General features: G+C 35.4%; 1 protein-coding gene across 2 annotated transcripts in view; it reads left to right on the top strand.

The window, feature by feature from the left end:
- The window catches only part of TMEM131 (transmembrane protein 131), a 90,944-nt gene that overhangs the window by 37,903 nt on the left and 38,157 nt on the right, over positions 1 to 14,884 (top strand). For both annotated transcript variants that reach the window (XR_004496903.1, XM_015623156.2), the window contains exons 5-11: positions 6,806 to 6,929; positions 7,834 to 7,950; positions 8,821 to 8,943; positions 9,609 to 9,689; positions 12,284 to 12,434; positions 12,568 to 12,624; positions 13,558 to 13,619. Coding sequence is in view for 1 of the 2 variants with exons in the window: in XM_015623156.2 (XP_015478642.1) it covers positions 6,806 to 6,929; positions 7,834 to 7,950; positions 8,821 to 8,943; positions 9,609 to 9,689; positions 12,284 to 12,434; positions 12,568 to 12,624; positions 13,558 to 13,619 (715 nt within the window). In the remaining variant the exon portion in view is untranslated. The remainder of the gene's footprint in view (positions 1 to 6,805; positions 6,930 to 7,833; positions 7,951 to 8,820; positions 8,944 to 9,608; positions 9,690 to 12,283; positions 12,435 to 12,567; positions 12,625 to 13,557; positions 13,620 to 14,884) is intronic.

The raw sequence follows: 14,884 nt of genomic DNA, 5'->3' as shown, positions 1-14,884 counted from the left end.
ATGGGATAGAACTGAGGCAGGTTCTCCCATATCACTGTGCCAGGGGACTACTTGGACTAAGTGTAGAATACTCAACTTGTTATTTAATGTGTAAGCCTCTTTCTTGTGTTTCTGGAGCAACACCAATACTTTTCTGGAACAAATTCTGCAACATCTTGAGTATCAGAGATTCAGAGCTTTAAAGAGAAGAAGAAAACCTTCCTCTTAAAGCCAGCTCCACTACTGCCAACTAGCTGACTTCTTTTTTACCAGCATTCTGTTCCTTGTATTCTCTCTACCAAACTGTTACTTTCTCCTGTTGTTAAATGGAAATAACTGAGGTGCTCTAACCTACAAACAGTAATTGTTATGTTATTCTCTGTAGCTTTGGGAGTTGGTTGCTCAGAAGCTACTTTGGCATAACAGTCATTATCTATATGACTTTCTGTGCTTAAGACAGGTCTTCATATTAGAGGGTCTTACAAATGGTCACCTGGGGTGAAGGTTAAAAAATAATTTTACAGGACAGTTTCTATTCAGTCCTTGCAACTACTTCATGGGAGAATGTGGGTCTTCGCAGATCTCAGTACAATGCCTTCACCTTTGTAAATTCAGTTTGACAGTATCGAAAGTTAAATTTATGTTCTTCAACTAAATTTTTTGATAGAGGTCCCTTTTGATAATGGACCACTTGTGTATTGAGTATTTTAGGATATAAAATATAATATAAGCTAGAACTGGTTATCAATTTTTTTTTTAAATGTGGAGTTATTTTAAATGAAGTTTACATCCTACCCCTGTTTCATAGAAATGGTTTGTAATGTATGAAATTATACTTTTGGTTACAGTAATATTTTAATCCTTGATCAACATATTCTTCTATGGTGAATGGAGATTCTTGATTCGCTCAATTTGAGCAAGGTCCCATTCTCAGGCAAAATTTTCTCATTGTAGGGCAGTATTCTGAAGTTTTTTTTATTTCAGTTTTATATTGATAATCTCATTTTGAATTTCCTTCGAAGTGTTTAGATTAGGGGATTTTTGTAATGTTATCATGTTTCTTGTTTGTGAGCTCTAGTATTTGGCAGAATATTCTATGAAAGCTTAAGCTGGGCTTGAAAGCAGTTGCTTGGCGATGTTCAAATATTGAGACCCTCTTGCAGGCATGGAGACCTTATGTTACTCTAAGTAATGTAAGGGACATGTTTTACTTTAAGGACAAGATAGTGTCAGAGTGGGTAAAAATCTGTAGAGTACAGCCTCTCTTAAACCTTTCTTAATATACCTCCCTTTGAATCTAGACTGCATTACCTACAGTTGTACTTCTAATTACATGAACTAAGAACAAGACAAATGAAAAGAGTGCATTTAGAAAGTCAAGGCCTATCATGAATGTGCTGTACTGCAGTGTAAACTGATTTACACTCTTGTAAGGCTTGACTTGTGCAAAACTTAAGGGAGGACTAGCATGGTAAGAAAATGGAGAAATGATATTGTTAACAATTTAGCTACTGGAAATTTTCCTGAGCTGTAGATGAAATGTTTGCATCTACTATATATACAGTAGATACAAATATCCTTAAAGCCTTCAAGTAATATGAGGTTGGTAAAAGTTTGGCAAAATAGTGTGTTTTCTTCAAGAACTCTTGTATAAGAAAAAACAAGGAAGAATTTTAGCAACCAGAGTAATTATTTAGAATTAATAATTTAGATTTCTATTTTTCCTACATTTTAAGTACATTTACTTAAAAGTAAGTTGCCTATAACGTACATCCAAATGTTTACACAGTACATATGATACACTTCTAAAGTTTGAGAGTTTGAGACTGTTGGAATTTTAAAGAAATATTGCTAAAGGAAACTTTGTTTCCCTTGGAGTTTGTTGAATGTGAGAAATTGTTGACAGTAAATTTACATTTCATCCAGATCTGCCTCAGGTTTTGTTCACATATCATGCTAGACTGCACAATGCTGCTGAAAGTTCATTATACTTCTAAATTCATTCCAATCACACTTGGTGACATGGTTGGATAAACTCTACTACTTGTATATGTGGTTTTGATAACTGTTTGGAAAAGGCATGATTTTGTTGTGTGGAGTCTAAGTAAGATTCCTAACTTAAAACAGAGCACTTGCTCTATTTAGTATGTTACATTGGCACCAACTTTTTGTCTAGTGTCAAAGAACTTTCTCTGTTAAAAGTCAGTGAGATCTGGAAGCTAAGAAACAACCAACTTATAGGTTAGTACATACACAAAACCAAAACCCTTCTGTTTTCTTTTGCTTTTCTGAGTTGGAGACATGTTTGAGAATGCAGATGTACATGCTTCAGCTACTCTTAACTTCAGGTAAAGAAACCACTTGAGTGCCTGTGTCACTCAACCGGTTTTGTGTGAAGCAGAAAGAATGCTCTACTCACTAATTCTCTAATTTTGTACATGATGCAGGCTTCCTTTGTCTAAGGAGACTAGCATTTTCTTCAGAATGGGGCACAAAAGGCATTATTTTTCAGTCTCTAGAGGTAACCTTGTAAGACCAGCTTGTTTTGTATACGTTACAAGCCAGCACCCAAGTTCTTATTGTTGGAGGTTGCTTGGTCTGATCTTCTGGCTGGGGAACTCTCTTCATTGGCTCAGGAAGTTCCTGAGCCTAGGACAGTGTCCAGGGCACCTGACTTTGTATGATTTCCACATTACACTTCTGCCTTTAGGCATCTGTTATTCACCCCTGTCTGATAGGATACTGTATGACAGGATACTGATTTAACCCTTGTGACACTTCTGATATGTTGTGTGACAACTCATTTTATTTACAATTGTTTCCACAGTTGCCAAAGATGCTAAATGAAAAAAAATACATGGTGGGGAAACATGTCAAATTCCAAAATGCATGAAAAAATTACCAGAATTTAATACTGAGTATATTTACCTATATTCCCAGCATTTCAAAATGGATCTAGGAAGTTTTTGATTGACTTCATATCTCTTTCCAGTCTCATTAGAAGGAATAAGAGATGGAAGAGGAAGAATGTATCTGCTGAATTCATATCTTTTGCTTTTCAGTAATAGATTTGTATCAGTTTTCATAAATCAAGTGAGCATTTTACAGAGATGCTTAAACTATATGCAGTAAGAAAAAAGTTAATTTCTTTTTCAAAAGAGCATTTTCTCAATTTGTGTTTGCTTCACAATAAATAGCTATATATTTTTTCAAGTCAGTTTTGGACCAGTAAGTCAAGAACTCATCTCTCCAAAATTTACAAGAGTTGATTTCCATTGTTAAAATAATCTACCTTTTGATCACTGGAACAGCCATGAATTCCATTACAAGGACATGCTTACAAAACACTGTAGGTACTAACTCAGACTTTGGAAAGAGTTGAGTTGCAGCAGTAAAGATCATTAACACAGGCTTCTTTACCCATTTGACCAGGCACCTCACCCTTGTTAATTAGCATCTTCTCATCTAGATTATGGTATCAGGGTTTTTTATCAGTGTAGATTCACCTAGCATTATGCAAGGACAAAGAATCAGGAGCAAAATCTTACATGCTTTGATAGTTCATGTGTGCCTGAAGGTCTGTGTCTATACCATCTTCTCACAATGAAAAGTGACTGCTCTGGGAAATTCTGCTCTAAAATTTGACATCAACTACAACCATACTTGTGCAGATCATTGTGGTTTGATAATCTGCAGTTTGGAGAGCATCCCATATGAGATTATTGCTTGGAATGCAGGTTCATTAGAGGTGTCTGCTGCACATTTCCCTACCTGGATTTTACCATGTCTGATGGCAGGAAAAACAGATGAGGTTTATGAGGTCCTATTTCTGTATATTTGGGTAACATCACACTTAAAGAATACAAGGAAGGCTGTATCTCAGCCAAATGTAATACAAGACTTGCTGTTTCAAACTCAGAATGATCAGCAAAAGAGTAAAATTAAAAAAAAAAACCAAAATCATGACATCAGAATTCCTTTTTAGTGTCTTCTGCCTTTATTACCTATAATTATCCTGTGGCACTTAAGTCTGGAATATTAAATTAGTGAGATGTGGTGTTGGTTATGGCTATTTCCCTACCATTTTGTTTTTATAGACTTGAGCTTCTCAAACAGAAGTATAGTCCCTTCTTTTCAGAACTGGAAAAGCATGAAGGTCTAAAAGATTGCTAATATTTGAAATATTTCCTGGCTAAAGAGTATATTTGCAAACTGCCTTTCTGATGTGAGCAGACTGGTGCTTCAGTATTGCCAGTTCCTTCAAGATCTTTTTCTTGGCTTTGTAATATTTCACACATGATGCATCACAAGTGTCAGTGAAGTCAACTCTGATCTTCGGTTTTCAGTACATAGCTGTTTCTCTTTAGAGGCCAGAGATGATACTCTAGTCATGCCATTTGCTTACATGTAATACAGTGATTAAAATCTACTCAACTCTCTCTTCCTGCTGTTGTGGTTGGAAGAAACTGTTCAGTTTGATTCTAGTTTTTGCTGTTAAGTCCTCATATGAAGAGTGATTGGAGTGCTTTGTTACAGAGTAGGAGAATGACTTCCTCGTCTTGATGAGCTGCTGAACATGCTGTGGGGAAGAGAAGTACCCAAAACCTGCACTGTGGCAAGCAGAGGAGTTGCACTAAGGCACTGGGAGCATGTCTTCCACTAAGGAGAGTGAAAAATTGTAGTAAGAACTAGGGAGCAGACAGCTGATCCTCAGACTGCAAGAGCTTTCTTCAGTGTTGGAGGGGATTGACTGTTTTATTTCTTCCCTTTTTAAAAAAAATTGTGGTGTTGGTAGAATCAACTGTACTGCTTTAAGGCTTGACCACTTTCTCTAAACAAGGAATTTGCTGCAAAAATGCTGAGTGGTGTAGAAGCTTCTGCTTTTTGTAGTTACCGAGCAGCTAAAATACTCAAGGCCACCTGTAGTGATGTCAGTGAAAGAGTGTTTAAAGCAGTGGGTTCATAATTCAGGGGGTGCTGGGTAACTCCCTATCAGCAGACACTTTTCTTGGTTGTGGATTTGCATGTTTGTTTTTATGGTGGGATTTTTGGTGGGGGTGGGGGTAGAGATGAGGAAATTTGGAGAGCTGGCTCTCATTTCCATTCCTCTGGTCTGGTAAGCTTTTTCCTAGCAAAAGAAAAACAGGTGCATAGGTTTAGTGTTTAATTCCATTGATCAACAGTGTAGCAGGTACAGTAGTTAATGCAAAATATCACAGCTGATAAACCATTTCCTTTTCTGACATCCCCACATATGCTAGCAAGAGATGAAAATACTTTCTGTTAGGGTTTAACCCGGATGTTTCGTTTTGTACAGGTTTTGGAAGGTGATAGAAATTTTGGTCTTTGTCACTGGTGAAGTTAGAGGAGTCAAAATAAGATTTTTTGACAGTGAAAGAAGGCTCAAAAACAAGTGTTTGCTGATGAAATTAGGTGAACTCAGCAAGCAAAGCGAGGAGTTTTACAGTGGGAGACTGCACATACATTTTTGTTACTGATGGTGTCATTTATTGATGGTTAATAATTGTGTCTTTGAATTGATAAACGTCATCTTTAGTATCTGCTTCTTTAGCCCATGTCTCACGCACAGGAGGTTCTCTAACCACAATCACTTTGTGAATTGTGGCATAGTTTCTTTATTGTCACTAAATTCTCCATTCACTGGAACCTCTAATTTACAACAAAAGTTATGTTGCTTCATCTTTTGAGATGTATTCCACACCCTCCTCTAAGATGAAAAACTGACTGCAATAGCACGTATTAATTTGGTCTGTTAAGGTTAATTGAGGAAGGTGGAACAGCTTCCTGTTTCTGGTCATCATTGCTGCAGGTACTACAGGTAGTAATTCTTATCAGTAGTTTTGGTGTCCTTGCAGAGTCTGGAGCAAGTGACATGGGAGAGAGTGCTACATGGACTACATGTGGTCTGAAAGTTAAGAATTAACTATTTTGAATTCCAGAATTCAAAATGCAGCAATTATTAATCTGTAAACTGCATGCTTTATTAGTGCTTTGGTGATGATACTTAACATGTAAGAGTTAAAAGGCATGAAAAAAATCTGAAGAGACAGTGAAGTTTGAAAAATAATTGCTGCAACTGAAGCATTTTTTGTCACCTCAGCTGTTGTAAGTGGAAAGAAACTGGTCAAAAGCTTGTGTCAAATAAATTTGTTAGCATATCTTGTTTCTGAAAAATTGTGCAATTGTTTGACAGTGTGACTTCCATGTTTTAGAGTTCCTAAATGCTAGAATTTATCTCAAGCCTTTATTTTTTTACATAAGGTATGAATTCAAATACAATATAGAAATTAAATAGTTGTTGCTGCACGTCTGCATACTTAATTCTGTAGAGTACATTATAAAATGTAATACCAGAAAAATTCTGGATTCTGGGTAAGACTACTTATAATCTATCGTGGAAAAAAAATTGCATTTAGACTTTTGTCTCGGTTGGGTTCTGTTTATTTTCAGTTCCTGTGTACATCCTGTCTGAAGATAATTATTTAGAGGTTCTGGCATAGGAGTAGAAAACTTTGCTTCTTTTCATTCTGAAGTAAAAATTTGACAATAGAATTTCATCAGCGTGATGCAACATTAGGTAAAACTTCAGGAGAAGTAAACAATAAAATAATGGAAAATATGTTAACTAAGTAATTCTCACAGGTCCAGGATACATATATTACTTGAAAAAAGAATTAAATGCAAAACTCTGTTGTCAGTGTTCATCACTTTTCTGCTCCTATCTGGTGTAATGGGAAAAAAATCCAATGCTTTATTGTCTAGATTTCTGACACTTTGTAAATTTTTTCTCTCTCTCTTTTGATAGGCCAGTTGGAATGCCAAAAATGGAAAAAGTTTACCTACATAACCCTAGCTCAGAAGAAACAATTACATTAGTATCAATATCTGCTACAACATCACATTTTCATGCATCGTTTTTCCAAAATAGGGTAAGTTTTTTTTTACTTTCTTAAAATTAGCTTTTCTTCCTCCTCTTGAATCTGAATGGAAGCTTCTCTAAAAGAGTGACTTATTGCAATAATTACATACCTAGAAGTATTGAGATACTGCAGTTCATCTCATATCAGGGCAAATTTGAGCTGAGCACAGGAGCACAAGGAGTCCTGACTACATTGAAAATGTATATTATAGCTGATGGTTTAACAGCAGATCTCCTTTGTTGCTGAAGTGAGCACATTTCCTCAGATCACTTAAAGAAACAGGCTGTTGCTATGAATTTTCCTAATGTTCTGTCAAATGAAGTAGTGTTGGTGTGCAGTAGTCACTCCAGTGTACTTACAGCTGTAAGTAATTGTTTTACAGGAACTTGCATATTCAAAAGCATGGTGTTGGCAGGGTTAACCCCTAACCACATTGCTGTCAGATACTCCTCTAGTTTCAGTTTTGTCTGCAGGGCCTGTGGCTTAGCAAGAGCCATGTAAGCATGAAGAAATTCAGAAAACCTGTCTATAATAAGCAACCTGTTGCATTTATAGAAGTCTTGTAGCAGTAGCATTTCTCCAGTGACTTTTGAACTGTCAGTCTAAAATACTCTTGTGGTAAGCTGAATTCTAAATTCAGAATTCAGTCAAAAATTCAAGTAAATGTGATTCTGCAGTAGGTAATAGTTTTAAATTATTTTTACTATTGCCTTTTACACATTTATGTACATGTTACACATTTAATTTGTTTGAAAGTTCTACTTTTTTCTTTCCAAATCTGCAGTTGTTGTATTTCACAAAGAACAGATGAGGATCTTCTGCAGCACAAAAACTATTGTTCATCTGCATGATGCTATTTATTCAGTAAACAGTTTTCCTTATCCCTCTGCTTATTTGCTTTTATTTTTTCCAGAAAATTCTTCCAGGAGGGAATACATCCTTCGATGTAGTTTTCCTCGCAAGAGTAGTGGGAAATGTAGAGAACACTTTATTTATTAACACTTCTAATCATGGGGTATTTACTTATCAGGTAAGAGAATCACATGCTTTCCAGAAAAGTGAAGGGTGAATCAGGCAAAGCAGTATCTGTTGTGGGATGCTTAACCACCCAAGGATACTTGCACAGTACTGGTGGGTTGTTGGTTTGGGGTTTTTTCCCCATCAACCCATTTGAAGAAGTTTCCATGCCTGTTTGTTGTAACACAGATACAGTGTTATAAAGATGGGTAGAGCAGTACTCTAAGCCATATTAATGAAATTACACAGGATTTAAAATCCTCCCAATACCTTTTTTACATGTGTTATTTTGGTGGCTCGTTGTAGGGAGCTAGCTCATCCTTTAGCTCTTTAATTATCTGGTCCAGTGGCAAGACAATGTTATTCATTAAGCTGGAAAAAAAAATACTCACTGGAGAGTCAGAAAGATAATTTTGACAGATGAGAAAGACTGAAAAGTGAAAAATGAGAGAAATCCCCTTGTTGAAAAAATATAACTCTTACCATAACAATGTTTTGCATACAACAACAAAAGTGCTTCCTAATATGGGTAGTTTCATAATGATATGATTAAATAAATATTTCATTAACCTTTAGCTGGTATCTATATCTGACACTCTATTCCAGAGTGTCAGAAAAAAAGGTGGTTTTTTGATTGCCTGTTTTTCAGTATACATGTAAGTAAATAGTAGAAATGAGGAATAGCCACAAACTAAATTAAGATAAATTAAACCAGTTTCTTTATTTCAGAGCTTTGGTATGATACTGGTTTTAAAGGTTCAGTTATAAGTATACTATAAAACTAATCATAGAGTTATTGGTGGATTGCTAAAATGTGTGTGCATGTTAGGCTCTGCAGAATTACATACAGTTACTTAAGTTTGTGTTTCTTTTTCTGGACCAGGTGTTTGGCATTGGAGTTCCGAACCCCTATCGATTGCGCCCATTTATTGGGGCACGAGTTCCTGTAAATAGCAGTTTCTCTCCTATAATAAATATCCATAACCCTCACAGTGAACCTTTGCAGGTGAGCATAAGAGAAAAATCATTAAATGCTCATTTATGGTATTATACTGAAATTTTGTGTAATTTGGTACTTCTTAAAATTCTGATTAAACTTTAGAGCTATTCGAGGTCATGTCTTTCCTATTATAAGATTTTTTTTCCTGCTCAGATGCAGATCAATTCTAGACATTGTAGATTATAGTCACAGATCTCTTAATTTCCTAAACTGGGGTTTTCCAGTGAAATTTCAGTTATTAAAATGGTTGTAATTTCTGAAAAATAAAGACTTAAACTTCACTGGTAATTAGAAAGAATACTGAAGCAAACAAACAGATCTTTTAATTCAGTGATGCCTCTTAGCTTTGTTCTGTCTGGTTTGTGCAGCATAAGGTGTTGTTTCAAAATACCCCAGTATGTAATCTTGGAAAATATTATGTTTCAGGCAGGATTGATGTCTTTACCTAACCAAATTCTGATTCTGTTAAGTGATTCACAAACAGTAAAATTCTCAAGAAAGCACATAAAGTGTAGCACTAACAAATGGCTGTATCAGCATTAAAGTGAATTTGTAAGGTATTCCACTGGTCAGATAGTCACTAACCTATGCCATTGCACATGATAATACCTGTTAAGTAAACAGGATCCCTTTAAGGTTGAGTGCTAACATTTTCCTGTTATCCACCTCAGGTGGTAGAAGTGTATTCCAGTGGAGGTGATCTCCATTTAGAGCTTCCAACAGGTCAGCAGGGAGGTACAAGAAAGCTATGGGTGAGTAGTCATGTCTTGCAGCACTTATTGTACTTGTTTGGGAGGTTTTATTTTGGTAAGAGTTTAGGCTTTAGGGTTTTTTTACTAACTTTTTGTCTTGTCATGTAGTCATTTAATATAACCCATAAAAATGGAAACAATGACAGGGTCTGTAAATGTTATGGTAGTAGGAGTTGAATGAAAGGTTTAATTAAGATAAGCCATATGTATTGAGCTGTGCTGTTTTGAAATATGAAGCGTAAAATGATTCCCATTAGAATGAATTACACCTACCTGAGCTTTCAGTCCTGAAGTCCTGTGAGCTGGAACTAACCCACAGTAGAAGTGTACATTTTTTTCCGTTTGGTTTGTTGATTAGGGTTTTTTAATTTGTCTTGGCTTTTTTGGTGTTGCTGGGGTTTTTTAACTTAGCAAGTCCTTCCTGCAAATTACTATGAATGCACACATGGGTTGAAAATGAATCTGAACAAACTTAGGGAAGAAAAATCTATTACAGACTACTAAATAGAACATTAGTGTGTGTAAAGAAGTAAATCCCTAGATCATGAGCTGAGAGTGGCTAGAAAATGTTCTGAAACATACTCCTACATGTATGCCCTGCGGATACTTGCTACTCATCATGCCTGCTGCTAGAGACAAGGTGGTGGATTGGATGGACTTGTGGTCTGGCTCATTAAATCTAGTTTGAAGTAACACATACTGGTATCTTTAAGTGAAATAAAATTTGTAAGTGTTGCAAAGGTACAGTTCTTGGCACCATGCTGTATGTCACACTATTGATAATGTCCACCAAGATACAAAATGTGTTTTCCTTCTCAGTTAGAATTACTTGGGTTTTTGATGACTGGTCTTCTGGTCTGGGAGACACTTCAGAGCCATTGGGCTCCTAAGTTTGTCTCTTGCTCAACTGTATCATTACAGTAATGTGACAGTTATATTTGTTTTAAGAAGGTATTTCCAATTGAGTTATAAGGGACAATCACAATACTTAATTATTGTCTTTTCTGGAGGAAGTCCATTAGAATGGCAGTACTTCAGTTTTAGGTACAAAAGTTGCAAGGAAATAAGTATTAACATAGATCACAATTTTTTAAAAAATGTAGTGGAAACAGATGCTGAGGGTTAGATGTTCACATGAAAATGGATTTTAAAACATTAATGTCCTAATGTTTTGACATTGCTTTAGTCAAATTGCATTGCTCCTAGAGATAGCCCCTTCCTAGCTGTCAGGAGAAGTTAAGGGGGATGTGTTTCAGAGCATGAAGCTTTTCAGCTTCTCTTGGCCAGGTTGCCAGTTAAAGCAATGATGATTCACATGTGAAAGCTTCCAGTGTCTGGCAAAAACTAATCCTCTTGTTTCCTCTATCCATCCATTTTCATACCATTGGTATGCATTTTCATATAACCATTGGTATTTCAAAACAATAAGGCAGCTTAAAGAAATCAAACCAGTAGGAGGAAACACACAGATAGATCATTGTATTGGTTATGTCAAGAGCTGCAGTTAGAAAAAGCTTCAAAGTAACAGAAATTATTTGAGATATGGTGATGATACTTTGACATATGGATATACATAATTGTACAAAATTGTTCTGATGCCAAATGCTTGAATGATTGGATGGAGCAGTCCGCATATGGAGGAGTATTTTTTGATCTGACCAACTTTGGATCCCTAGTTACACATATGGAAGAGTCAGATCACATTCTTTGATACATTTAATGAATGGCTGCATTATGTTGGGTCTGAAAACAGAACTTGAAATCTTCTAAGATATTCAACAGTTTTCAAAGAATACATCTGCAGTCATTGTGCCTTAGAAAGTTTTAGTCAAGGTTTTCATCTTCTATTTAATAACAAAAGCCAAGCAACCAACCAAAAACCCAATCCTCAGACCTTCTGTGATGTGATGAGGAAGACAATCCAATATTAGTATTTCAGCTGTGGTGCTGAAGTTAATCATGTGCTGCAGCTGTGTCCAGAAAATACAGAAAGAAAGAGATGTCTTTCAAACCCTGAATGCACATTAGAATTGATAGAATAGGCATGGTACAGAAACTAAAATTCATTTTAACTTTTTCTTGTAAATTACATAGTGACTAATAAATGTGGAGCTCCACAAGCTTCTGGCTGCACAGAGATATGCACTGTTTGAGTTTGTGTTTAGCACTGAAACTGTATGGCTTGTCTGCTTTGGAGAAAAAACACTTAGAATATGCAAAGTTAATATTTGATATTACTGTCAACATTTTTTCTGAATATCTTCCATTTATTGCCAGATTATGCTAATGTAGTCTACTGTCGTTTCACCACAAATTGAATACATAAAACTTAGAATCATAGAATTGTTAACTTAATCAAAGCGGACATGAAAGTTCTCTTGCATCTTACCTAGTTTTAATCAGTGTCATATTAGGTGATTACAACTATCCTTTATAAATTTAATGGTAATTTTAGTTATATGAAGCCTATCTTTTCCTGATATTGTAGCTTTTTCTCTTAAGTTATACTCAATGTTTCTAGTGTAATTATTTGGTGTGACAGCTTTTTTTTGTAATTACCGCGCTCTCATAGATGTGCTTTGATTATTAACCAGGAAATACCTCCCTATGAAACAAAAGGAGTGATGAGAGCCAGCTTTTCTTCAAGAGAAGCAGATAATCATACAGCCTTCATTAGAATAAAAACAAATGCCTCAGACAACACAGAAGTTATTATTCTGCCTGTTGAAGTAGAAGTTACAACAGGTTTGTAAAAGAGTGGTTGGGGTTTTGTTGATTTTTGGGTCTGTTTTGTGTTTTGGCTGGGGTTTTTTCAGTTATTCAAATAATTAACTCTTAGCATAATAAGAAAATTGTATCTTTTTTTTTTTTTTTAAAGCACCAGGAATCTATTCATCAACAGAAATGCTAGATTTTGGTACACTACGAACACAAGGTAAACCATTCTTCAGTTCTCAAAGTATTTATCAGGAATAGGGTGGGGAGGGGTATAAACTATAAAGCCCAGATACCTTTGTACTGGTCAGGGTTGCTTGTGGAATGATGCTTTTAAAAAGACAGATAACAGTGGCAGGTTACAACAGTGCACAGATGCAAGAGTACTTGGGGTGTGTACAAGCAAGCAGTAGTTAGCACACCTGGTTGTAAGTCCAGTAGTAAAGTTAATGTTACACAGTTACACGTGGCTTAGTCAGATAAGCATTTTGGTTCAATTATTCTGTGATCTTACGAAAATTTCTTCACTTCTGGGTAAATTTCAATAATTTTCAGACACAGGGAAAACTGAAAGTACGTAAACTTGATCAAGTGTTTTATGATAGGATCTTTTTCTTTTGCCTCTAACACATTTGGGCTTAAAATTTTACAGTTACATTAATATTGTTTAGTGATAAAATATTTTATATCAGATAGTAGAAAAACCAGAGATTTTTTTTTAAACTGTAAAGAGGGATTTATTACTGACGAAAAACAGTATATCTCTTTTGTACAACTAAAAAAAGATAGCTTCTGAAGAACTTTTCCATACTACTTACTTAACATGTAAAGATTTTCAAGTAAGAGTAATTTCTTCTGAACATGGTGCATCTGACAGAGTCATTGATTGTTGTATTTTTAGCCTGTTCACTTCCTAATGTGTTAGAAATATGAGTGGTAAGCTGAAGCATGGAATACCTACTAATACACAAAAATGCAGTTTGTGTCAGATTCTTGGGATTAGCTGTTTTGACTGGCTATTCTGTCATGTTAGTATAAATTTTAACACTGAACAGTGGAGGTATATAAAAAAACAGTTAGTATAAATGACTTTGTGTAAGATTCATATGTTAAAATAGCCTAATAGACAGGTGTGTTTTTTGTTCTTTAACAGATCTGCCAAAAATTTTAAATCTGCATTTATTAAATTCAGGAACAAAAGATGTGCCAATTACAGTAAGTTTAATTTCTTTCAATTTGAATCTTTCTGCTTGGATTTACTTTTTCTCATAAAAATTGATCATTCACAGGTTCACCATGTAGTGTTCAGAATTAGAAGCTAGGTGATGTGTGACTGAAAATGTATCTTAATAGCAGAACAAATAATTTTTCTTCATGGTAAAATTAATTTGTGCCACGGCCCCCGTTGAATGCTCTGAGCAGCATTTTTAGGCTGTACCTGCAATATCTGAACCTTTGGAAACTTTTATACTAGAGAACAGTAATTCATGTTCAGTGAGTGAGAGATTAATATGAGTCTGTAAGATTCTTTGTGCACATCACATTTACACATCAGTGTATAAAGCGTTTCCCTAACGTAATTTTTTAAGATAAGCAAAGAGTAGCTTTCAAGAGCTGCCTGTAAAATTACCCTTTTTTCCTTAAGCTTATCTGCTTTGTTGCTTGAAATAACAAAAGAACCCAAACACTTTAGGGCATTTAGACCAGTGGAGATGAACATGAAGTGCAGCCAGCTTCAGAATTCTAGCACTTGGATTTTCTACTTTCTGTTTTTATTTCAGAATTTTGGCACTAGTCTGGTAGTCCACCTTTGCTCATTCATACTTTTTTTCCTGTGTGATTTTTCTCATTGCCCACTATTTTTCTCACTTCTTCCTTCTCCCCTTCCTGACTTCCTTCTTTTCCAAATTTAGTTGTGTAGCTAGCTATACCTTGTCCCAGGGCACTTCAAAAAGTGTTGAAGCGTTGAAAAGAAACCAGAGGAGCCAGAAGAATGACTGAAGGATTGGCAAAGGTTCCTTACTGAGATCTTGGAGAGTGTTTCTGTGTTTATAAAGCTTGAAGCTGTAACTATGAGGAACAGTGTTTTAATAGTAGAGATCTAGCAAAATCTTAGGATACTGGAAACTGAGGCTAGATGAATTTAAAATAGAAACAGGAAAAATTTTTAGTGATTAAGATAAGTTTTCACAGTGACAATGGACTATTGTAGTGCTTGCTAAGCAGTTAGTTACAGTTTTCAAGACTAGAGGAATTTACAGTATAGTGTGAAAAGGTTTTAATTAATTGAGGTCTTGATGCTTACTGCATTAATGAGGTCAGATGATCCTATAGGAATCATAGCTTTGTAAGTTATAGCACAACTTCCATAGAGGACTTTAAAAACCAAAAAGACTGGTATATGATTTTTGCATTGAGAGGGTTAGTAAATTCAATAAATTACTTTTCCAGCTATATTTGCATGTTTTTCATCTTAGATC

This window comes from Parus major, chromosome 1 (assembly GCF_001522545.3).
Source record: "Parus major isolate Abel chromosome 1, Parus_major1.1, whole genome shotgun sequence".
In the NCBI taxonomy this organism is placed as follows: Eukaryota; Metazoa; Chordata; class Aves; order Passeriformes; family Paridae; genus Parus; species Parus major.
Note: the sequence above shows the minus strand (reverse complement) of the source record. Positions and strands in the feature narration are given on the sequence as shown.